This window comes from Musca domestica, unplaced genomic scaffold, assembly GCF_030504385.1.
Source record: "Musca domestica strain aabys unplaced genomic scaffold, Musca_domestica.polishedcontigs.V.1.1 50, whole genome shotgun sequence".
Lineage (NCBI taxonomy): Eukaryota > Metazoa > Arthropoda > Insecta > Diptera > Muscidae > Musca > Musca domestica.
The window spans coordinates 4350620-4376042 of record NW_026712347.1 but is presented as its reverse complement, the minus strand read 5'-3'; the positions used below and the strand labels follow the sequence as shown (position 1 = coordinate 4376042).

At 33.1% G+C, this 25423-nt stretch overlaps 1 protein-coding gene across 4 annotated transcripts in view; it reads left to right on the top strand.

Annotated features, from left to right (window-relative positions):
- The window catches only part of LOC101889302 (neurogenic protein mastermind), a 425563-nt gene that overhangs the window by 330422 nt on the left and 69718 nt on the right, over window positions 1–25423 (top strand). For 3 of the 4 annotated variants that reach the window (XM_059128470.1, XM_059128469.1, XM_011293632.3), the window contains one exon: window positions 10110–12173. In XM_059128470.1, coding sequence (XP_058984453.1) covers window positions 10110–12173 — 2064 coding nt within the window. Of the gene's footprint in view, window positions 1–9370; window positions 10014–10109; window positions 12174–25423 lie in introns of all 4 variants that reach the window. The other variant, XM_020036264.2, reaches the window with a different exon arrangement.

Here is a 25423-nt window from a genome sequence, read left to right as displayed (position 1 = left end):
GATTTTACTAAGAATTTGCACTTTTTTAACACTAGTTTAAACACCATATGTTGGAGTCATATGTAAAATTACTTTTTTTACATTTTTAAGGCATACTTTTAGGCGTCGCTAATTTATTTAAATGAAACAGTAAAGTAATTGGGTGACTGATTGACTTAATAATTCATCAACGCCTAGGCGGAACAACTGAAGCTGCCATCTTGAAATTTTGGATGAGGATCACTCATGGTCGGAAGGTGTCAGTTCTGGAAATTTGTACTAGAACGGTACGAAAAGTACTAAATATATTACCGTTTATATTTGACGAATCAGTGAAGCAAGGGCTATTCATTTTGAAATGAGGGTTAAAGATGGAGTTTATGATGAATGTCCCTATGGTACAATTCGCACTATAAGTATACGAAAAGTACTAAAACGTACTATATATATGTTACCCTTTGCATGTGCCGAACCAGTAGAGCTAGAGCTCTTAAATTTGAAATGATGTCCATTGATGAGGTGTATAATGGATGTACCAAAGGGTTTTTGGAAATTCGTACTATAAGTGTACGAAAAGTACTAAAATGCACTGCATTTGGTATCATTTCGAATCATGAATGGTTAGAGCTAAAAAATTGAAATTTTGAAATAAGGTAAAGAAGTAGCGTCAATGTAAGGAGGTAGTTTTGGAAGTGTGTACTTAGATATACGAAAATTACTAAAGGGTACTAAACTTAGTACAATTTAAATTTGGAAGAACGGATGGAGATGGAATCTTGAAATTTGAAACATTACTGGCGGAGTGTAGGATTGGGATATGGAGGTAGTATTCGAAATTTGTACATTAGCTGCAGGGTGTCTCTACTTCAACTGCAGCTTATACTCTAAATGTACGAAAAATACTGAATGGTACTATAGTTGTTATAGGGTGAAGTGGTAGAGCTGGAATCCAAAAAAATTGATATTGAGGTCTCTGTTGGTATCTGCAATCTATAATTGATATTGGTTTGGGAAATATGTTCTAAATGTGCGAACAATACTAAATTTCTATTTGGGTGAACCAATAGAGCTGATATGCAGAAATTTGGAAATAAGATTATTGTTGGAGTGTAGGATTGAGGTACGTAAGTAGTCTTGGAAATCCATACTTATGTGTACTAAATGGTACTAAATTTGGTACAATTTAAATTTTGGTATAACCGTTAGAGTTGGCATCCTGAAATTTGGAAATAAAATTTCTGTTGGATTGTATAATATATGCAGTTAGGGAAATTTGTACCTATGTGTACTAAATGGTATAGATTTGGAATCCTGCAATTTGGAAATACGATTAGTGTTGGAGTGTAGGATTAGGATATGAAGGAAGTTTTGGAAATTCGTACTTAGGTGTACAAAATTTGGTACAGTTCGGATTCTTGTGATCAGATAGCGCTGAAATCCTGAAATTTGATATGGAGGTTGTTTTGTAATTGTGTACTACTATTGTGCGAAAAGTACTAAGTGCTACTAAATTTGGTATTGGATGAAGGTATTTTGAACTGATTACTATACTATGAGTATTATAATTACTATGCTATGAGTATTATATTATCTGTTCTTACAGTACTAAATGTTACGAAATTTTGTATTGAATAAATGTATAGAGCTAAAGTCCAGAAATTTGACATTAAGGACTCTATTTGTATCTTGTGTTAAGATCTGGTGGTATTATTGCAAGTGCGTACTATAACAGTTTGAAAAATACTAAATGGTACTAATTTTGGATCACTGTTAGTGTCTAGGATGGTGGTTTGTGGATTTCCGCCCTATCCTTTCACCCAATACCAAATTTTGTACCATGTAGTACTTTTCGTGCAAATATAGGATGCATTTTCAAACCAACCTTAAATCTAAAACACAGTTACCATTAGTAATCTAAATATGAACTTTTCGAATCTTATTTCTGTACTTTTCGTACAATTATATTACACATTTCCTAAACCACCTCCATAAGTCCAGGCTACACATCAATAGCGATTCTAATACCAATTTTCAAATTTTAAGCACTATCTGTTCACCCGATACTTAATTGTACCAAATATAGTACTATTTAGTAATTTATGGTACACATTTCCATTATCACAAACCTCGTTCCAAGAGGGACCCCGAAACAAAACATCGAAATTCCAGCTTCATTCACCCTCAACCAAACTGTTCCCAATTTAGTACCGTTTAGCACGGTTCGCACACTTAGAACATATTTCCAAAACCACCTTCACATATCAAACTTATATTCAAACCTCGATTCCTATACCAAATATCAAGTTTCTGGCCCCATACATTTACATAATACCAAATGGTACCATTTTAGGAATTTAGTACAATTTTAGAACTTTTCTTAACTTTAAAGTTCAAATTTACAAAAACCCATTGGTACATCTATCCTGTACTTCATCATTGACTCTTATTCCAATTCTGCTCTCTAGTTCAAGACTGTGTACTTCCTCTGCGGTTCGCGTGGTAATATTTTGTCTTTGAGAAATAGCAAAATTATTTAGTTTCTGCTGTACAAACACATTACCAAATAATGAGTTTAATAACAAATTTTTAGTAGCAAAAATAAAAGCTTTGGATTTTTTTACAGCTAGGAGACAATTATTTTGTTTTATTTATTTTTTTTTTTAATTATTTAATATACAAAAATCATAAAAAAATTGCAACAAAATTTTGAGATTTTGAATATCCTGAGTTTTTTTGTTTGAGTCACTTGTCTATGGTACGTCAGTTATAAAAAGAATTACACCTTCCACAGGCTCTAAACTTCTCAGCCAGACTACATGCAGTTAAAGGAGTTAATACACATCCATCAGGTGTGGGTTTCCCCAAGCTTGCTTACAAACATGTTGGTTACAACTTATACAAAGCTAACTTAAAGAGCCAGAGTGGAGATATGGTCGTTGAGTAAAAATACAATTTTTGTCCGCCTTTTTATTACCAATGGAGTCGTAAAAACTTAAATTACTTTTAAGTTTCATTTTGTGTTCTCTTCCATCTTCTCTTTCTCTCCCCACACGTCTCTCAACTAAAATAGTAAAAATGCCATAGAACATATATGTGAAAGAGTAATAGGAATATATATTAAAAATAAGGTGGCTCCGTCGAAGTTAAACAAAATTTTAAACATTTCTAGGATCCTAAATTGATATCTCATATGAATTTATGCACCTTAGTGTAAATGTACTTTACTGAAAATCGTATGGTGTTGGAGATATTGGGGGGTTTTTCCAGTTACAAAACACAAAAACATACAACTCTGTTTGCGGATGATAAGAGGTACTCTCCCCCAGCCGGGGCACCGAGTGTTCGACACAATGTTAAACATGCGTGCCAATCTGTCCAGGGTTTCCCCCAACTTAAGCATAAAATTTTCTAAATACTGAAAATAAACAATAACAACAAGAGCAATAATAATAACACCAACAAAATCGAGAACACATCCATTGCAAACACTTGAACGGGTGTCTTACAATTCCAATTTGTTGGCCATTTTGTCTTTTGGGGGGGAATTCTTTATTATTTTTTGTATTTTTTCCAGATTGTTCGTAGAATGCAATTTTACATATATGTACACACATATAAATTGGGTTTTTTCTGGTATAAAATAATGAAGCTCATGGTGACGAAAATGATAAACTACTCAAACACGCACACACACACACACACACATACATCGACGGCATAGAGTATCAATGTTGTAGGGAGCCCGAAATCTGGGTATGCTTCAAGGATACGGAAACCTCCAATGGTATTAAAAACAAAATGTAGTGGTATATGTAAGGATAAGATGAAAGTAGAAGGGAGAATAAAAAAGATCTAACAACGTATGGATAACAATATATCAATAAAATTAATGCAATTGAATGAACATAAAGTAGGGAAGTGATTAGAAATGGAAATCATTTTTATTCACAGGTGAAGACTGAAAAGCTGGTAAAATGTCATTATACTGCAGAAACAAACGAAACTACCTCAGGTCTTCAGTGAACAAAGAATTACATTTGTATACTTGCGGCTGCTGGTACGGCCAAATTTGCCCTATCAAGGTAACGTTTTTAGACCCCACGTCTCTTTGTACGAAATTCATTTCAGAATATTTGTTGTTTATCTAGCCTTGTATGTCTGTCTATTTGTTCCCCTGGTGCGCATGAAGGGACTACCCTAATATATAAAAGGCTAGCGAAATAATTGACTGACTGAGAATCAACGGCAGACGACACGACTGAAGATAGAATCTTGAAATTTTACACGAGGGTCAGTCTCCCTGCGTAGGCGTGTGGTTTTTGGAAACTCGTACTAAAAGGGTACTGAAATGCACTAAAAATTAATACTTCGTATTGGACGAACGAAATGAGCTAGAATTCTGAAATTTGAAATGAGAGTCACTGATGAAGTGCGGGATAGATGTCCTGAATGGTTTTTGTCCACTGAGATTAAGATATGGAGGAGATTTCGTCAATGTGTACTACAACTGTACTAAATGGTACTAAGGAAAAGTTTGGGTTAGGGTGATCAGATGAAGCTGAACTTTTGAACTGCTATATCCCTGTTGGTAATAGGTTTCTGGTTTTGGAAATGTGTACTAAAAGTGCACGAAAAGTACTTAATAGTACTAAATTTTGTTTTGAGTAAAAAGTAGAGCTGGAATTCTGAAATTTGATATAGATGTCATTGCTGGTGTCTGTGCTTAAAATTTGGAGATGGTTTTGGCAATTTGTACTATAATTGTTCGAAAATTACTAAATAACAAAATTTGGTATGGGGTGAAGAAATATAACAGGAATCACGAAATTTGATATTGACGTCTCTGTTGGTACCTGGAGGAGGTTTCGGAAATGTGTACTATATTTGAACGGAAAGTACTAAATATAACTTAATTTGGCATTAGATGGTATCTGAGGCTGAGATACTAGAATTGGTATTGAGTGAAGGAAAAGGGCTGAAATCCTGAAATTTTGTGGTAGGTTTTGAGTACCTACCACTAAAAAATACCAAATTTTAGGTACAATTGGGTATTGAATGAACAGATAGTGCTTGCAATCTGAAATTTGGTGTTATAGTCTCCTTTCACGACGTGTAGCCTGGACATGTAAAGGTGGCTTCGAAAATGTGTACTATAATTGTACGAAAAGTATTATATTAGGTATTGAGTGATGGGTAGTTGAAGTTGAAGTTTTAATAAAGAAATACTACGAAGTTTTAATAAAGAAATGTTTGTCAAACTGATTTTAAGTACTAAAAGTGCCAAACACGAACTGTGGAACGAATCTGAAATTTTTAGGTGGACTTTTTGCTGAAAAATCGGTCCACTGTCACCATTTGTTTTCTTCTATGAATCTCTGAATGTTTTTTTGCCCTTTATGTATTGGATACATGAAAGGGAGCCTATGGCATTAGTTACTCACTTCACACTTAAATTTTGTTATCTTTTAAGCATTAACATTTCTCTTTACCAATTACCATTGACGAAGTGGAAGAGAATCCGTAAAATTCGATTTATGATTATGGAATGCTTTACAAAAGCACAATTTTCAAATAATTTGAAAATGTCTTTCTACAGTAGAACCCCATTTTGTGGCATTCAAAAATCTCCACGAATCCCTAAATGAACTGTCTTTCTTTTCAAATCCTTTGGGTAGCGGCTTAAAATTGAAGTCCCAGTCTGATTTCTCAGAATTCCACTGTATGTTTGTATGTCTACATGTGTATGTTTATGTGTTTGCATCCGAGTACTTTGAGAATGTGCATTATGTTATTCAATATCAATTGCAAGAGGCTTAATTAGTTTTGCGGTTTTATGGTGGTGGTGCTGCTGTTAGTGGTGCCGAAGAAAATCGACGTCGCCGACTTCTTACACAAATTATTTAAAGAATAACTTTTACCTAGAGAGGAGAGAGAGAAATAAATATAAATATAAATATAAATATAAATATAAATATAAATATAAATATAAATATAAATATAAATATAAATATAAATATAAATATAAATATAAATATAAATATAAATATAAATATAAATATAAATATAAATATAAATATAAATATAAATATAAATATAAATATAATATAATATAAATATAAATATAAATATAAATATAAATATAAATATAAATATAAATATAAATATAAATATAAATATAAATATAAATATAAATATAAATATAAATATAAATATAAATATAAATATAAATATAAATATAAATATAATATAAATATAAATATAATATAAATATAAATATAAATATAATATAATATAAATATAAATATAAATATAAATATAAATATAAATATAAATATAAATATAAATATAAATATAAATATAAATATAAATATAAATATAAATATAAATATAAATATAAATATAAATATAAATATAAATATAAATATAAATATAAATATAAATATAAATATAAATATAAATATAAATATAAATATAAATATAAATATAAATATAAATATAATATAAATATAAATATAAATATAATATAATATAAATATAAATATAAATATAAATATAAATATAAATATAAATATAAATATAAATATAAATATAAATATAAATATAAATATAATATAAATATAAATATAATATAAATATAAATATAATATAAATATAAATATAATATAAATATAAATATAAATATAAATATAAATATAATATAAATATAAATATAAATATAAATATAATATAAATATAAATATAAATATAAATATAAATATAAATATAAATATAAATATAAATATAAATATAAATATAAATATAAATATAAATATAAATATAAATATAAATATAAATATAAATATAAATATAAATATAAATATAAATATAAATATAATATAAATATAATATAAATATAAATATAAATATAAATATAAATATAAATATAAATATAAATATAAATATAAATATAAATATAAATATAAATATAAATATAAATATAAATATAAATATAATATAAATATAAATATAAATATAAATATATAATATAAATATAAATATAAATATAAATATAATATAAATATAAATATAAATATAAATATAAATATAAATATAAATATAAATATAAATATAAATATAAATATAAATATAAATATAAATATAAATATAAATATAAATATAAATATAAATGTTATGTAGAATATTAGGAAATATTATATTTATATTTATATAAATATAAATATAAATGTTATGTAGAATATTGGGAAATATTTTTTTGGCAACATTTTTCCAAATATTTTTTGAGATATAATAGAGAATATTTTGTGGGAGAATTTTGCATGAATTCAATCATTTTCACCTATGGTACGGTTTCAACCCTAAATTTGGTGTTTTAATATTCATGAACTCCTGCCGTCTAGGTAATATTTAGACTTTTGATGTCTTCTGGAAGCCATAGCAGAATCTAGTGGCCAATAATTTTATAGAATATTTTGACACGCTAAAAAAACTTGCTACGATATCTTGAGAAAAGGCCCAAAAATACCCCTTTGGTCATAATTTGAGGGTGAAAATCTATTTATAATACGGATACAGCTCATGAGGGAAATAAAAATGGGGGCGAGAAGTAATTTGGAAAATTACAGTGAGATGAAATTTTCCAATAATTCCCAGAAAACAAAATACACTTTTTTTGTCTCTGAAGATCCTTTGGAAAAAATTCCTATAAAAATTAAAAAAATGTAAGGGTGAAAATCAATTTATAATACAGATACAGCTGAATAGTCCTCAATAGAGAAGTACAAATTGGGCGAGAAGTAATTGCAAAACCACAGTGGGATGAATTTTTTCAATCATTTTTCAAAAAATTCCTAAACAAAATTCTTTAGAATAATTTTATAATGTATAATTTCAAGGTTCTTGTGTATTCATAAGTCATTTTAAAATGTTGGGAACACCTTTAAAAAATCCTTTAAAATCCTTCCTCTGCTTAAAAAAATCCACATCCTTGTTTCTTAATGTCCTTTAGAAAAATCGCCTAAAAACCCTGTGACTGTCACTCAAACTTAAACTTTGAACTTTCCTTAAAACTCCACGATAATGTCTTTGGAGGTCCTTTAAAAAGAATTCTCTAAAAATCCTCCACTTTCCGATAGTTTATAAAAATCCCCCAGAAATCTCCTCAAGAGGCAAATAAAAATGGGGAGAAGTAATTGGAAAATCTCAGTGGGATGAAATTTCCAATAATTCCAAAAAAAAAAATTCTTTTTTCTGAAGATCCTTTGGAAATAATTCCTATAAAAGGAAGGTTTTTTGTAATAATTATATACAATTATATTATATTTTAAGCCATTTTAAAATGTCTTTAAGAATATATATAAAATCCTTCCTTTGCTGAAGATCTTTTCGAAAAAATTGTCTAAAACCCTGTGACTGTCCCTTAAACTTAAACTTTCTTTAAAACTTTATGATAATGTCTTTGAAGGTCCTTTAAAAAGAATTCTCTAAAAAAATCCTTTGAGGGATTTTACATTTTGTTTTTAAAATCCACGCAGATGTTTTTGAAACTCCTTAAAAATTCCCTAGAAATCTCTTGAATGTCCTTTATGAAATTCTTTGAAAATTCCACTTTCTTGCCCCTGAAAGTCTCTTGAAAAATTGTCTCAAACCCTAAGAAAATTCCATGAAGGTCCTTAAAAATGTATTTGAAGGTCCTTCAGTGATTTCAAAAATTGTCCGTTAGAAGGTCCTTTAGAAACGTTCCTTAAAACTCCACGATAATATCTTAGAAGGCCCTTTAAATAGAATTCACTAAACAATCCTTTGAAGGGTTTTAAAAATCCACACAGATGTTTCTGGAAGTCCTTAAAAATCCCTAGAAATCTCTTGAATGTCCTTTGAAAAAATTTTTTTAAAAAAAATCCAATTTATTGCCCCAACAAAAAATTCTATGCAGGTCCTTCTGAAAAAATCCATAAAAACCTTAAAAATGTATTTGAAGGCCCTTCAGAGATTTCTAAAATAGTCCGTCAGAAGGTCCTGTAGAAACAATGTCAGACAATGTCTTTGATCGTCCTTTAAAAATAATTCCCAAAAAATCCTTTGAGCTCTTCTATAGTAACAGTTCTTTTTAAAAAGTCCACAAACCTTTTTTGAAGTCCTTAAGATTTTCAAAAAATAATACTTGAGAATAATTAAAAAAAGGTTTAAAATCTTGGTATAATCTAATGAGGATCCTTTATATTCCTCATATTGTGAGCTGTAATATTGCCAAAGACTCTCAAATGCAAGGATTCCTAGGAATCTTAATCTGAAAATTTCCAAAAGTGTGGAAAACGGAGAATTTTTTCCTCCTTCATAACTTTTACGAAAAAATATAAAAAAATTAAACTAAATTGTTTTTCAATCTCCACAGAGCTATAAATTAAGATAACTTCCAAAACAAAAGAAAATCCAAACCAAAAAATACAAGCTAACCCATAAACCAAAGAACATTTAAGAAAATTCCTCTAAGAAAACAAAAAAACTCAAATTACGTTTTAAACAAAAGCTTCAAAAAGCACCGAGAAAAAATAGAAACACCAATCATTAAAATCAACAAAAACAACAACAACAGCAAATCATGAAAGACTTCAAAACACAACAAAGAATGTGCAGAAATCAAAAAGTTTTAAAAACTCAGCTACGAAGACATCTGCGAAAATTATAAAAAATCAACAACAACAACAAATCCTCAATTGATCAACGTAAACAACGCTACACCTCGCTCGCTCGTACGCTCTCGCCCCATTAAAAGATAAAATACAACAAAGTAGAAAAGCAAAGTGCTAAGCTTGAACACACGCACCCACAGTTCCAGAATAAAACAACAAGGCGTGATACTTAAACTCAAAGCTCGAGAAACTCAATTTCAGGCGAAATTCTCAAAAAATAAATCAAACGATTGCAGCTCATCACCTAAGCCAAACAAAAATCGATTACAAAATTCTCTCTACAAAACCAACTCCCTCTCTTAGTGAATCTCTTAAGCTGCTAAAACTATTTTAATGAATATTTGGGTAAATTTATTTTCACATTTTTCAAATAATTTAAAAAAATCTTTTGTTCCCATTTAATAACCCTTTAATTTTTTCAATTTCTTCTCTCATTTCTAGCAACAAAAGTTCTTAAAACGACCCGCTGACGATGCCGACAATGGTGCCGAAAATTTCGAACCGCCCCACAAATTGCCCAACAACAACAACAATTCCAATAACAGCAATAATAACAACAACAACAACAATGGCTCCGAGAATCTAAAATTCTCTGTGGAAATTGTCCAGCAACTGGAGTTCACCACCTCGGCGGCCAATTCTCAACCCCAGCAGATAAGCACCAATGTCACAGTGAAAGCCCTGACCAATACCTCCGTGAAAAGTGAACCGGGTGTAAGTGCAAGCGGTGGTGGGCCAGGCGGTACCGGTGGACCCGGCGGTGGTGGTGGTCCCCAGGGCAGTGATCCCCAACATAATGGTAACAATAACAACAGCAACAATCGCGGTGGCATGCATATGGGCAGTGGTGCAGGCAGTGCTTCGAATCTAATGGGTGGCCATAACATGAATGCAGCTCAGCAACAACAACAACAACAGAAACCCAACAACATGGGTGGTTTGGGCAATTTGGTGGAGTGTAAACGTGAACCGGACCACGATTTCCCCGATTTGGCCGGCTTGGAGAAGGATGGCGGTCCGAACAGTAACTTTCCCGCCTTTACCGAATTCATGGGAGACGACGGCGCCGTGGGCAATGAAACCTTCAAGGATCTCATCAATGACTTGCAAGATTTCAATCCTGGCTTTTTGGATGGCCTCGATGAGAAACCCCTGATGGACATCAAAACAGAGGATGGCATTAAGGTGGAACCGCCCAATGTACAGGCCTTGATTGATAGCTTGAATGTCAAGTCGGAAAATGCCATGGCTCAGTTTAATGCAGCCTTTGGAGGCGGTGGAGGTCCAAATCCAGGTGGCCCCAATGTTGGCAGCGGAATGGGTGGCGGACCCATGGGAGGGGGACCGGGTGGTCCCAACAATGATCCGCAAGGCATGAACAAAATGCGTTCCCAGTTCCAGAATGGTCCCAACTCAGGACCCATGTCCGAATTATCACTTGCCGCCCAAACCCTTAAACAAATGGCCGAACAACATCAGCACAAGAATGCCATGGGTGGCATGAATTTCCCCCGGCCGCCCATGCATCAGGGTCAGCAGAATCAAATGATGGGTGGTGGCGGTGGTGGTCCCAATGGTCGTTACAATGACTATGTTGGTGGTTTTGGTGGGCCCAATGATTTCATGCAGGGTCCCAATGGTCCCCAACAGCATCCGCAACATCAAAACATACCACCACAATTCCAGCAAAAGGCTCAGGGTGGTCCCATGGGTGGCAACAATGTACAGCAGTCCTTCTTGGACATTAAACAGGAGCTCTACTATTCCTCACAGCAGAATGAATTCGATCTCAAGCGTCTTCAGCAGCAACAGCAAATGCAGCAGCAGCAGCAGCAACAACAACAGCAGCAGCAGCATATGTCACAAGCCAATATGGCTAAAATGGGACCCAATGGTCCCATGGGTGGTGGTGGCGTTGGTGTGGGTAATTTCCCCAAACCCAATGGTCCCGGACAACAGCAATCTCAAACCCAGAATCCAAACCAACAACCACAATACTCGCCCTACAATTCACCCATGGGTCCGGCTGGAAGTGGTGGTGCCGGCGGACCTGGCATTCCCGGTGGTTCCCAAGGTGGTATGGGACCAAACTTTATGCAAGGACCTGGACCACGTGGTGGACCAGGCATCGGTGTTGGTGGTATGGGACCCAACCAAGGTGGTCCATCAAATGGTCCACCCAACATGTCACCAGTCCAGCAGCAGCAACCACAGTCGCAACAACAACAGCCACAAAATGCCAATGCCCGAGGTCCCAACTCACAACAGAATTTACCGAACATGGGCAGCGCGGGACCAAATATCAATAATCAAAATGGCCCGAATTCGGGTCCGAATCTAAATGGTCCCGGTAATGGACAGGCGGCCGGTCAGCAGCAAGGTAATCCAAATATGCCACAGCAACAACAACAGCAGCAGGCCCAACAAACCACCACAACAACGTTGCAAATGAAACAGACGCAACAGTTGCACATTTCACAGCAAGGTGGCGCTCATGGTATTCAGGTGAGTGGAAGAGAGATTTTATTTATAACTTTTTGTAGTTTTTCTGGTAAAAGTGTTTTATAAATTACTTATTCTCTCGCTCTCTCTGAAGAAGAGAAAAAATTAGTGTATAATTCCTAAAGAGATTGACTTCATACCCTTTACCATAAGGAAAGCTTAAATTAAAATTTACCCTTAAAACTCGTAACTATTTTAGGGATTCGATCTACACACCGAGTGCCATCAAATCCGCCTTGCATTTTTCAAAGCCTGGAGTGGCTATTGGGTAGTGAAACTATAAAAAAGTTTACAGCGATTTAGGAAAAAGTGTGGCATTTGCCAAAAATGAAAAATGTTTTTTTTATAAACCGAAATGCATGATATTTTTTGTGGTATTTATTAATTATACAAAGTTCTTTTGTTCGGAGACTCACATTGAAATTCGATACAGAATATTTATTCCTTTGATACCTTATCGAAAAAATCAAATATTAAGATTTTTCGTAAAATGGAAAAGTGTTAAATTAAGAGAAAAAATCTAAGCACATAATTTTCACTTTAAATACATACGTTTCGAATACAATTTTTATAAAAACTATTAAACCTAGATACATGGTTTATTCTGAGATTTATCCTTAAATTTTATGTAGAATATTTCTTTCTTTGACACTTTTTGCCGAAAAAATACCAAAAAAAAAAAATGATGAAAAAATTAGGAAATATTTTTGAGTATTTGTTGGCAACATTGATGCAAAAATTTTTTATTTATAATAGAAATAGAGATTTTTTTTCCTTGGTGATCTATAGTGAAATTTAATGGAGAACATTTTTGTCTTTAACGTCATCCTTCTAAAATGATGTTCTGTGGGAGAACTTTGCATTAATTCACATAAAGTACGGCTTTTAATCCTAAAATGCAGTTTTAAAATATATGAATTCCTGGCGTTCGGGTAAGATGTAGACCTTTGACATCTTCTAGGATCTATAGTCGAATTTTATGTCAATTAATTTTCTAAAATATTTTGACTTGCTACCATCCCATTTAATGGGAGTTTTAACCATATTTTGAGAACATTACCAAAAAGACCCCTTTGGTAAGCTAAAGACTTTTGATGTCTTCTAGAGCATATAGTAGAATTGTATGACACGTAATTTTGTAGAAAATTTCACTTGCTACGAATCCGTTTAAAGGCAGTATTTAACTATATTTGAAAAAAAAAATGATCAGAAAGTCCCTTTAGTGACTCGCTTGGGGGTTAAAATTACTGACCTAAATAAACTTTGTAGTGTTATCTGTAATATTGCCCAGGACACTATATACCAAAAATGCGTGGATTCCAAGGAATCTTAGTCCGAAAATTTCCAAAAATGCATTGGAGGGGAGAACTTTTCCTCTCTATTTCGGTTACTTTACGAGGGAAACTTTCAAAACGCAGACATACATGACTCCTATTTTTAGCTCCACTTTCACAATCTACTGGATTTCTCCTTTAATCATAGAAAAAAATGAATGTTGTCGCTCAGGGTAGATTTTCTATTGATCGGAAAAAATCGAAAATTCCAAATGTCAGAGTTCTTCTTGAAGGCTAGTATCGAAATTTTTGTTAACGTAACACTTATGTGAATCGACTTCCCATTTCACGATCATTCGGCCTTTGGTATTGGAAAGCCTAAAAGTCGAAGTCAACTTTTAACTGCAGTAAAAAATGTTTGATTTTGAGATAATATAATTTATTTTTTTTTGTTCAAACGAGCTTAAAAACATGCAATCCCTATCACATTTTTACTATTTAAATATTTGATCCTGATTTCAATTCCCGCAAAAAGGTAAAAGAAATAGAAATCGACTTTTGTTTAAAAGGTCGAACTCAAGAATCGTTTATTTTTTTTTGCTGATTGGGCAAAAACATGATTTTTTTTTTTTTTTTTGAAGGCAAAGTCGAAAGATCGCAAAATCATCGTTTTTGTTGATTATTTTGATTTAAATGTCCGTCCAATTGTCAAATAATTTATTTAAAATAAAAATTGACTTTAGAGTCGAAATCAAAAATGGTTTTTTGGCTGATTGAACAAATTCGAAAAGACAAAAGCCCTTATATGAGGGCAATACTTAGAAGTGGACTTTCATGAGTGCAAATTCTCTGGTGGAAGCACTGAGAACGTAAATTATCAAATTTCATCTTATGTGGTTCCAAAATATATTTGAAATCTCCAAAATACTTCAAATCGAAATGTGGTGGACCTGTATTGACATTTGTCGCCCAATAGAAAATTCGTCCGATAAGAAGTCCAAAATATAAAATTAAAGCAATTTTTAAACATTTTTTCCATATAATACTCCAATGACTTCCTTTTTAGTTTCAAAGTGGTGCGAAGCGCCTAAAAGTATACTCCAAAAAATAGAAAAATACAATTGTGAAAAAGTCACTAATAATAAATAACAAGTGAGAAAGATTTAAGTTCAGTAGAGCCGAACTTTTAATACCATACATAGGATAATAGGGCATATACGACAACGTGGACCTGCATACGCAACTTTTGTCAGAAGCCATTAATAAAAAATTGTACAATTTGGTAAGGTATCAGTCGAATACATCGAGGTCTTGAAAAAAATACGCCTAAAAGTATGCATCAATATCAGTTCATACAAAAAAATAATTTTATACAAAATTGTACACATTGTTTCTATCGGAAACGAATATTTGGAGGGGTTTCAAAAATAACCCCTAAAAGTATGCATCAACTACTGTCCAGACTGATTTCAATTTTTAAAGGAGATTCATCCTTCGAAATCGGTTGTCTCTGAGGCTTTCAGTTGTTTACTTACAGGTTGAGGATCTTACCAAGCTCTCCCATGGCTTGATGGTTAACATTTTGCTTTCTTAAGGCAGAGAGGAACAAAATTTGTCTCATTCCTGTTTCCTTAATTCCATGCTAATTTGCAATAATCCCTAAAAAACCCTCCCCCGCAGAAACACTCAACCATGAAGCATAACCCCAAGTTGTTTCTAATCCAATAATTCCCAAGACATTCCATTTACACAATGTATGTACATACACATATATATGTCCACAAAAACCCTTTCAACGCCTACCTACATCCTGTACAGCATCTATGCGTTTTTTAATATTCCATAGACACGTTTTAATATTTCCTTAATTTTCTTTCAAACACTTTTTATTCCTTACCGCACACACATTTTACAACAACGAAACTTATCAATGAGGAACAAAGAAAAGAAAAAACAACTTTTACTGCTCTAAAGTTATTGAGGAAACTGAGGAGAAAAAATCGCAAGTAAATGGAAATCGAGGGAGAGAAAAAAAGTTTTGCCAACAACGAATTGACGCATATTTTTTTTTTTTGTTTTTTTTTTTTTTTTGAAAAAGGTATTAAAGTCAATGGTGTTAATATCAATGGGAACACCACCTACGTACATATATACATACCTACATACACACAACTGATATCAAACTGGAAGACATGAAACGAAAAAAAAAATTAAACATTCATCTACCCCCAAATGACCTTTTTCCTCCCATACATATAAATAAACCACCCCACTCACACATCTATCCATCCACCCGATTGTCTTTGCAAATGCCAGGAAAAAAAGTGCAACCCTAAAAACAAAATCTCGTTAAAAGTATCGCTCAATAATTCGTCTTGTGCTCGCTCGCTCGTGCCTCGGTTACATCGTAGCTACAATGAATTTAAATTACATTTCACAGATTCATTATTATTGCCGAGCGTAACAGCCAGTGAGCAGGGACAGAAAACAAAAACCTCGTAATTCCGTTTGAAAATAAATCCCAACGACATAACGCTGGAACCCAAATGCGGTTTTGTGCGAGTTATCGCCACGTTATGTCGCATAACGTATGGCGCACGGTGATGCACTGCCTTCTCTGCTCTGCTCTGAGTTGGGTTGGCTGTTGCGTTGCGATGGTTGGTTGGCTGGCTGTTGCGTCGACTGCCTTTCGAACTTTGTATGTTCGATGGCGAGCAACAACTTTGTCTTTGATTGTTATGAAATTTCACATTTTACTATTTACGAGACTTTTTAAAAGCAATTGCGGATAAAAGGGTGGAACCAAAAGAGTAGGACTCTAAAATTTATTCCACAAAATTACAAATATAATTTTGAATTTTTTTTTCTTTAAAAAAAAAAAAACGAAAATGTTATTATTTTTTAACAATTTTTCACACCTCATGAATAAACGAGTCATAACGAATTACTTACTATAGCTAAATCAAAATTTGTTTGCATCGTTTGCTCACCACTGGAATGAACGAGAAATATAAACTCCTAACATAAACATCCCAATATCTTTGACGATTTTTTAAACTTCCTCTTTCTCCCCCCCTACCACCCCCTGCTCTTTTGCATTTATATAAAAAAATGTTAAAAATATAATCTAAACCCTGCTTTTAACATTCTCAATTACATTAAATGACATTTTCATAAGCTTTTGTTTTCTTTAAAAAAACCTTTAATGGAATCTCTTTGTTTGTTTTTTTTTTCTTTGCTATGGCATCACTCTTTTCTGTTGATGCTCTCTTCGTTTTGTTTTATTTTGTTTCTCTCGTCAACAAAACTCTCACAATGTACAGGGTGCATTGTTTTGCAAATACATTGTCCGTTAATTGGTATTGGGGAGGAAGTACTCAGTGAATTTAACTGTGTTGTTGTGTGGGTTGTGGGTTTGTGTGATGGGAGAGGGCGAGTATTGTGTAGTGTTGTCTATAGCTTTATTGCGAAAAAGTCGCTATAAATGTCAATGTTGAGAGTTCTTTGATATTAATTTCAAGAATAATTAATAATAAAGGACCAAAAGTTATTCTATTGGAAAATTAATACAAAATTTATAGATTAAGGATTTCAGAAGCTTAATTTTATATTTACCCATGAAATTCAGCTAAAGCCTTTAGAAGATATGCAATTAAAATAAAAAACATTGAGAAAATTATTCGTTTTTTACAATTTAATTGATGATGCTTGGATGAAACCTCGTTAATAATGTTAAAGAGAAAGAAAAAATGCTGATCCAAATTCTTGGATCAATTATCACCGGGCACTAAAAGTTTTGTTTAATATTTTTTTATTATTAGACACTTCAGACCCAAATTCCACTAAGTACCAACCTTCAAATGCATTAAATCATATCAGATATTCCTAACATTGAATGAATGCAGGGCATAATTACATGTCAAAGGTTGGAAATTTTATTATTTGCACTTGAGCATTTCAGGGTGTATGTCCTTGTAGCTGCTCAGTTTTTCAACTGTAATTTCAATCCGTGTTCTCATTGAATGCAAATTTGTCCGATATTTTTTTTATAACGATCCGTTAGCTGTGTTTTGAAAGTCCTGGCCACATCAACTCAACATGTTCGAACTGAATAATATTTTAACACGCCCTGACAAAATTTTTTGAATGTTAATCCACACAATCAAAAACAAAAAAAAAAAAAAAAAAAAATATATATATGTATATATATATATATATATATATATATATATATATATATATATATATATATATATATAACAAGTAAAGAGATAAAATGCATGATATTTTTGAATATTTAATTTTCAAATATTATTTCATGCAAATTTTGACCGCGACTGCACCTCAAATCGTCCACACGCTTAGTCCAATTTTGGCATATTCTTTCCAACATTTCGACCGGCATCTCACGATATCGTATAGACAAGAGCTTTAACATAGCCCTACAAAAATCAGTTTAGGTCGTCCAGTGCCACGATTTAGGTGGCCAATTGACCGCTCCCGAATGTGAAATTAAATATTCACCGAACTCGCATCTAAATAAGTCTATTGTTACGCGTGCTGTGTGGAATGTGGCAACATTTTATTGAAACCACAAGATATGCTCTTCCATTTTGGAAAAAAAATTGATATCATCTCACTGTAGCGTCCGCCATCCATAGTTACATTACGATTCGTAGCATCTTTAAAGAAGTACGGGTTAATTATGCCACCAGCCTAAGCTTGAGGCTAACCTTTACTCAAAAATCGACAATTCTGCTTTTCTATGTACCCATGAGCCAAAAATTAGCTTCCTCGCTGAACACAATTCGATAAAAATATTTTGATAAAAATATGGATCTACGGCCAACTTTATATGAGCTCATTCATTTAAAGCTGTATTTTGAAAGGCTTCACACCTAAATTCTACCCCAAATATTTCCATGTTTTTGAGAACCAGAGGCCCAATTGCTGTCATGGTCATTATTAACACTGGCCGATACAGCTGCGATATTTTCTTTAATTCGCCCTCTACGTAAGCGTATTGATGATTTAATTACCAACAATGTAAATTTGATGTTCGGTTGTAAGACTATTCATGGTTAAATTATTTGACAAGCTGAAGAAGGTTGTACAGTGAAACAAAACACGAAACGTGCGTTAGCTGCATAAACCGGTGTTGCCAAAAAAGATGATAGCTTAAAAATTAACCTTAACATTCAATTTAAATTCCAATTAATAATCCTCATTTAATCATGTTCATTTTTCTGTAAAAACCAAGGTATTGTCTTCATTATCAAATAGAGCGGTTATTTAACATTTCGGGGCCTCATAGAGTTAAAAGACGTTAAAAGACTTTTTCTTCGGTTATAATTAACAAAAAAAAAAAAAACAAAAAAAAAACGCCACATTGACATGACTTGCAACGATGGCCGGTTGTGGGTTGTGGGCCGATGAGCACGAAATGATTTGAGTGAAATTCTTAAACATGAGAAAAAAATTTTATGTTTAGAATTCTTATAGATTTTCGGTCGACATAATGCGAGTGCAAATTGTTTTCGATGATTATTGGGGTTAAGTTTCTGGGGTGGCCGGCGACAATATTTTTATGAAAACCAAATTTTTACAGAGAGAAAAATATTATGTTAAAATAATAAAGTCTGAGTGCTTTTAATATTTTAACGGAATGGGATTTCGTACTCAAAACCAATGATAAACTGGCCTACATAGGGCCATTTTAAGGAATTTATTCCAAATCAGATTTCCTAAAATGGAACTATTTACTCTAAGGGGTTATGGTTTTAGTTATGAAGAATGAAATAATTTTGTTAAATACATATTTTCATTTGAGATTTATTCCTTCCAGGCATGTAATATACCCGTAATTGGGAATAATTATTCATTATATGAACCCCTTTTTCGCGTATCTTCTCTTTCTCAATGAACATTTTTAGAAAGTACCCATTACACACCACCTAATATTCATTTCAATGACATGACTACCCCAAATGCTGTTACCAAAACAGTTTACACGAACAACTCAATATTTGGTAACACAAATATTGACATTTTACGGCTTTGCAGATTATCCTCAGTTCATAACCTCCGTTTTTGGGGTCTCTAACTCAGTACTTTTGAAATTTTATGCTCTCTTTAATCTTGCAAAAACAAAATTTTAGGTGAGAAAATCACTCTTGATTATTGTGTGCGGCAATACTCACAAGAGCCGTGTGTATAGCACCCTCTGGCATTTGAGTGTAGGCAACGCCGAAGGGGTGAAAATCGCTTAAATAAAATTTTACTTTTTTCATAGTATACTAAAATGTTATGGTCTCCAGTTCGATTTTTTTAGTTTGAATAAATATTCGACTCAGAAAATTTATTTTAATTACATTTTCAATACACACACAAATTTGTAGGTCATTGTTCGCATTTATAAAATTTTTACCACAGGCAAAATATAGATATTTTCAAGAAAAATTGTGGAAAAAAGGAGGTTTAACCATCCCTTTTATTAATTTATTATAAAATCGGCCAACGGCTAGAGAGGATATACATCATTTGATACGACCAAAACGTGCCTTTGAACCAAATCCGTTTTAGGACATTTTTGTAGTCGATCAAGCGATGTTCGTCCGTCCGTCCGTCTGTCTGGCTCGCTGGTACTCTCTAGAGAAGTATCCGATTTGGACCAAACTTGTTACTTCATAATATTATTAACAAACTTAGATCGAGTTCGGAAATGGGCAATATCGATCCCCTCCTTCTGGTAACGATAATCCGATTTTGCTCCAACTTTGCAATTCCTAATATTTGCATCAGTGCTAGGTCTGGTGCGAAAATGGACAATATCGGTCCAATCCTTCTGGTACCTCCCCCACTAAGGGTCAAAACTTTAAATAATCACAACTCTCATTAAATGTGATGTAAAAGTCCGATTGTCTTGAAATTTCACACATCCCAATATTTATATTAACCCAAGGTCTGGTGTTAAGATGGAATATATCGGTCCACTCCTTCTGGTACCTCACGCACAAATGGTCAAAATTTTCAAAAAAATTATTTTTTGCACAGATAGAGAAACGATAATCCGATTTTGCTCCAACTTTGCAAATCCTAATATTTGCGTCAGTGCTAGGTCAAGTGCGAAAATGGACACTATCGCTCCACTCCATCAAGTACCTCCCCCACAAAGGGTCAAAATTTTGGATAATTACAACTCTCATAAAATGTGTTGTAAGAATCCGATTGTCTTGAAATTTCACACATCCCAATATTTATATTAACCCAAGATCTGGTGTTAAGATGGAATAAGTCGGTGGACTCCTTCTGGTACCTCCCCCACAAAGGGTCAAAATTGTGAATATCAATGAAGCTGTTAAAACGCGAAATTAACATCAGACATCGGTATATCTTAATACTTCCGTCAACACGAGATCTGTTACAAAGATGGTAGAGATCGGAAAATTTCTTCTGGTACTTCCCCAATATACGGTTCAAGATTTTTAATAACAATACGCTCAAAGAAAGCAAAATAAGCATCCAACTCTCTTCAAATTTCAGACATACAAACATGTTTGCTAACACAAGATCTAATGTGAAGATGATATATATCTGCGAACCTCTTCTGGTACCTCACCCACAAAAATCACAATATTCAATATTTTTATCTGTTATAACTTGTGGAACAAGTCAGCGATTCTTTACAAGTTGCTATATCAAAATATTTCTCTCAACCAGAAACTTGAGGTGAATATGGAATTTATGATTTCGCAGAGAATTGGAAATAAATGTTCGATATTCTTGTAATTTTGCCCTTACCAATTTTTTATCTGTATTAGATGAAGTATGAAAATGGAATACTTCGGCCGGCTACATACATCTGTTACCTCATCCACATTTTAATATTTTCTAAAAATTATAAAATATCTCATATTAAGTGAAAGAAATAGCCTATATAGTCCAAACCTGGCACGCCGCAATATTTATATCATATTTATTTAGGTCCGATACGAAATGGACAATATTGGCCCATTCCTTCGAAACCTACTCCATAGAGGGTCATCAATTTGAATAATCACAACAGAATTCAAAATATATTTAAATAATCGAACATTGGCTGATGTTATACATCTGTTATTTTTAATTTTTTTATTTTTTTTATATTTCCAATATTAAAAAAATTACTAATAATATAAACTATTTGAAGCAAAATATTGCATAACATTAAAAAAATTATATAAATAATTCCTTGAACGTTTAAAACTCCCCCTTATTTTAACCATCTAAATTGCCGTAAAAATCGCTAACTTGACAACACTGTTTACATTGACAAAGTAATATCATCCCCAATTTGTTTGCCTGCTGCTGTGTGTGTGTGTGTGCGAGTGTGTGTTCGAGAATTAGTTGGACTATAAAAGGATGACATTTCGATATGTTTATGGCTCATAATGGCTGTGACTTTTTAATAAACTGGTTGTTCTGTCATTTGACTTAATTGAAGGTGGTAGCAGTCAGGCAGACAAGGCATTTATTGAGAGGGTGGCCGCACACAATTACCAAGAAAAACCACCCACAATACAACAGGCGCTCAACCTAGTTTCGGTGTTGCTTTTACTCTCTCTCTCTAACAGTTTCTCCCTGTCTCTCAGTTGAATATGAGTATGCTCAACAAATAATAATAATGAACTTTGAGAACTATTATGATTACAATGATAATCATGTTTTATTGCTACTGTTATAGTTGTTGTTGTTGTAACTGATGATAATAATGATGTTATAGGAGATTTATCATGATTATGTGTTAGGAAATAAAAGGGGTAAAATTAGAAAATGTCACCAACCATATGTAAATTTGGTTACTGTTATTCTCATTGCTTCTATTTCGGTTCGTTGTGCGGAGAGAAATGAAAAAAGAGCAATTTTTGAATTTCATAACATAAATGAAAATTTCTCCTCCCTCTCCTTATGAATTATGAGTGATAGAATTTTTCTCATTTTTGTTTTCTATTTCTCTAAATGACTTCATATCCGCTTCTTCCGTAAAATGTCCTGTTGCTACCACTAAAATGTGTCATCCCAAAACTATCTCGAATTGTGTCCTCGTTATTAGTTTTTCTGTGGCCATCCATTGTTATGGCGATTGTGACAGTGATAATGCTCAGTGATGTTGGTGATATGGTTCATGGTGATTATCCTGCCTTTTGGCTTCAAATGTTAGGTAATCCCCACAACATCATTGTTGTTGTTCTTGTTGCTTTACGGAAATAAAGTGATTTTCACTTTAAATCGCATTGTATGTAGCCTAGTTCGTATTATTTGTATGTGGGTAGATTAATAGGATATTGTAGGGAGAGAGAGATTTGTTTAAAAATTTGTATACAAGCAGTTATGTTAAATGTCATCACCATGAAATATGTCAGTTTGTGTGTGTATTGTGATGAATATTCAATTATATTTAAATGGGTAAAATGTGTTATATTTTTTGAGCATGTCGGAATCGGTTAGTGAAAAAAGATTAATCGTAACAGTACCCCGCAAAAACTTGGGACCTTTTTCAACAAAAAAACCCTTGAAAGTTAATGTTAACAAACTTTCATCTGCCTGACCAGTAGCTTGCAAATAATGGATTATTCCTTAAAAAATTCCTCTTTATCCAGTAATGACCAACGCGGGACAGAGTGTGAGTGGTCGATTACAAAACCGAAGGCTGTGAGTTCGAGCTTCGTTCTCGGCAAACGAAGCTAAACATAATAAGAGACGAAGAGATGTTGATGTAAAACTTGAATTGACCCACGCAACTGTTGTAGGGACTATAGTGTAAACAAGTAAAATAGTATCAGCCGGTTTGCCGATAGATTTATACCTCTAGGCTTGACTTATGATTATTCAAACGGTTGATTCTTTATGGGGGAGGATTGGCTAATATTGACCAATTTGTTTATGACCTAAGACTGATATAAATATTACATCGAGACAGATTTGGACTATATCAGCTACTTCCTGTATTTTATATGAGATATGTGCAAATTTTTGGCAATTGTGTAAATATGCGTGTTGTAAGAGATATAGCGGACCGAAGTAATCAATTTTCATACTTCATCGAATACATATAAAAATATTGGCATGGGTAAAATTTGAAGAAAATCTAACATATATATCCAATTTTATAAGAAATCATAAATTCCGATAAATTACATATTCATATCAGATTTCTAGTTAAGAGAAATATTTAGGTATTGCAAGTTGTAAAGAATCGCCGATTAGTTTCGCAAGTTATGACAGATATGAGTATTGGAAATTGTGACCCTTTGTGGGTGAGGTACCAGAAGGTGTTGACAGATGTGTATCAACTTAACAGCAGATCTTGTGTCAGCACATGTTTGTATGTGGGCAATTTGAGGAGATGGATGGATGGATTTGGATGCTTATTTCGCTTTCGTTGAGCGTTTTGTTTTTCAAAATTTTGTACCCTATGTGGGGGAGGTACCAGACGAAATGGTGCGATCTCTACCATCTTTATAACAAATCTTGTGTTAATTGAAATTTTGAGGTGTTCCAAGGCTGAATGAAATCGGATCATAATTTCGTGTTTTATGAGCTTTATGAATATTCAAAATTGTGACCCATTGTGGGGGAAGTACCAGACGTTGTCGACCGATATATTCCATCTTCAGCTTCATAAATATTCAAAATTTGGACCCTTTGTGGGGGCGAGGTACCAGGAGGGGTGGGCCGATATATTTCATCTTCACACCAGACCTTCGGTTAATAAAAATATTGTGATGTGTCTAATTTGAAGACAATCGGACTCTGACATCACATTTTAAAAGAGTTATAATTATTCAAAATTTCGACACTTTGTGAAGATGGAGTGGAAGGATATTTTCTATTTTCTCACCTGACCTAGCACTGATGCAAATATTAGGATTTGCAAAGTTGGAGCAATATCGGATTATCCTTACTCGTTCTGTGCAAAAAAAAAAAATTTTTTTTTTTTTTGCAAATTTCGACCTTTTGTGGGGGAGCTACCCGAAGAATTGGACCGATATTGCCAATCTTAACACCATACCTTGGGTTAATATAAATATTAGGATGTGTGAAATTTGAAGACAATAGGACTCTAAAATCATAATTTATGATAGTTATAATTAGTCAAAATTTTGACCATTTGTGGGGGAGGCACTTAATGGAGTCGAACGAAATTTTCTATTTTCGCACCTGATTTTGCACTGATGCATATATGATGATTTGTAAAGTTGGAGCAAAATCTTATTATTTTTTCTCGTTTTTGTGTAGCAAAATATTTTTTTTTTTGAAAATTTCGACCTTTGATAATAATATTACGATGTACCAAGTTTGGACCAAAGCGGACTCTAAATGCCCTGAAACAGATTTGGCAGATAGACCTGCAGTCTAAACCGTTATTTGGAGGCACGTTGGGGCCATTTCAAATGATATATATCCTCTCTAGCCATATGGCTGAAGGTATAATGAATCGGAATTTCATTGAAAATTGTTTTTGTCTGAGGCTCGAAAACCTCAAGATTTATTGTGGAGATGCCTCTCCATCTTTCTCCAAAGTGTGACTGTTGAGTACGGTCTATGGTCCGACGGAGTCATAGGACCCAACATCTTCGAAAATGAGAATGGATCAACAATTACGGTGAATCGCGAAATTATTAACGATTTTATTGCGGTCGGATTGGGATGGCATTGATCTGAAAAACGTTAACTTTCAACAAGAAGCCACACAGGCAACGAAGCCGTTGCTCTGTTACGGGAAAAGTTTCCGGACCGTGTTATCGCTCTTAAAGAAGTTATCACAATAGACCACTGATATATTCCACTACGTTAGAGATAAAATCTACGCCAACAGCCCAGCAACGATTCACACCTCTTAGATAGATTTGATGAAACCATCGAGGAAATTGGGTATTTATTTTGAGATTTTTTTGTACAAAATTTTATTAAAAGGTCTGGTAAGCATGATGGCCGTTT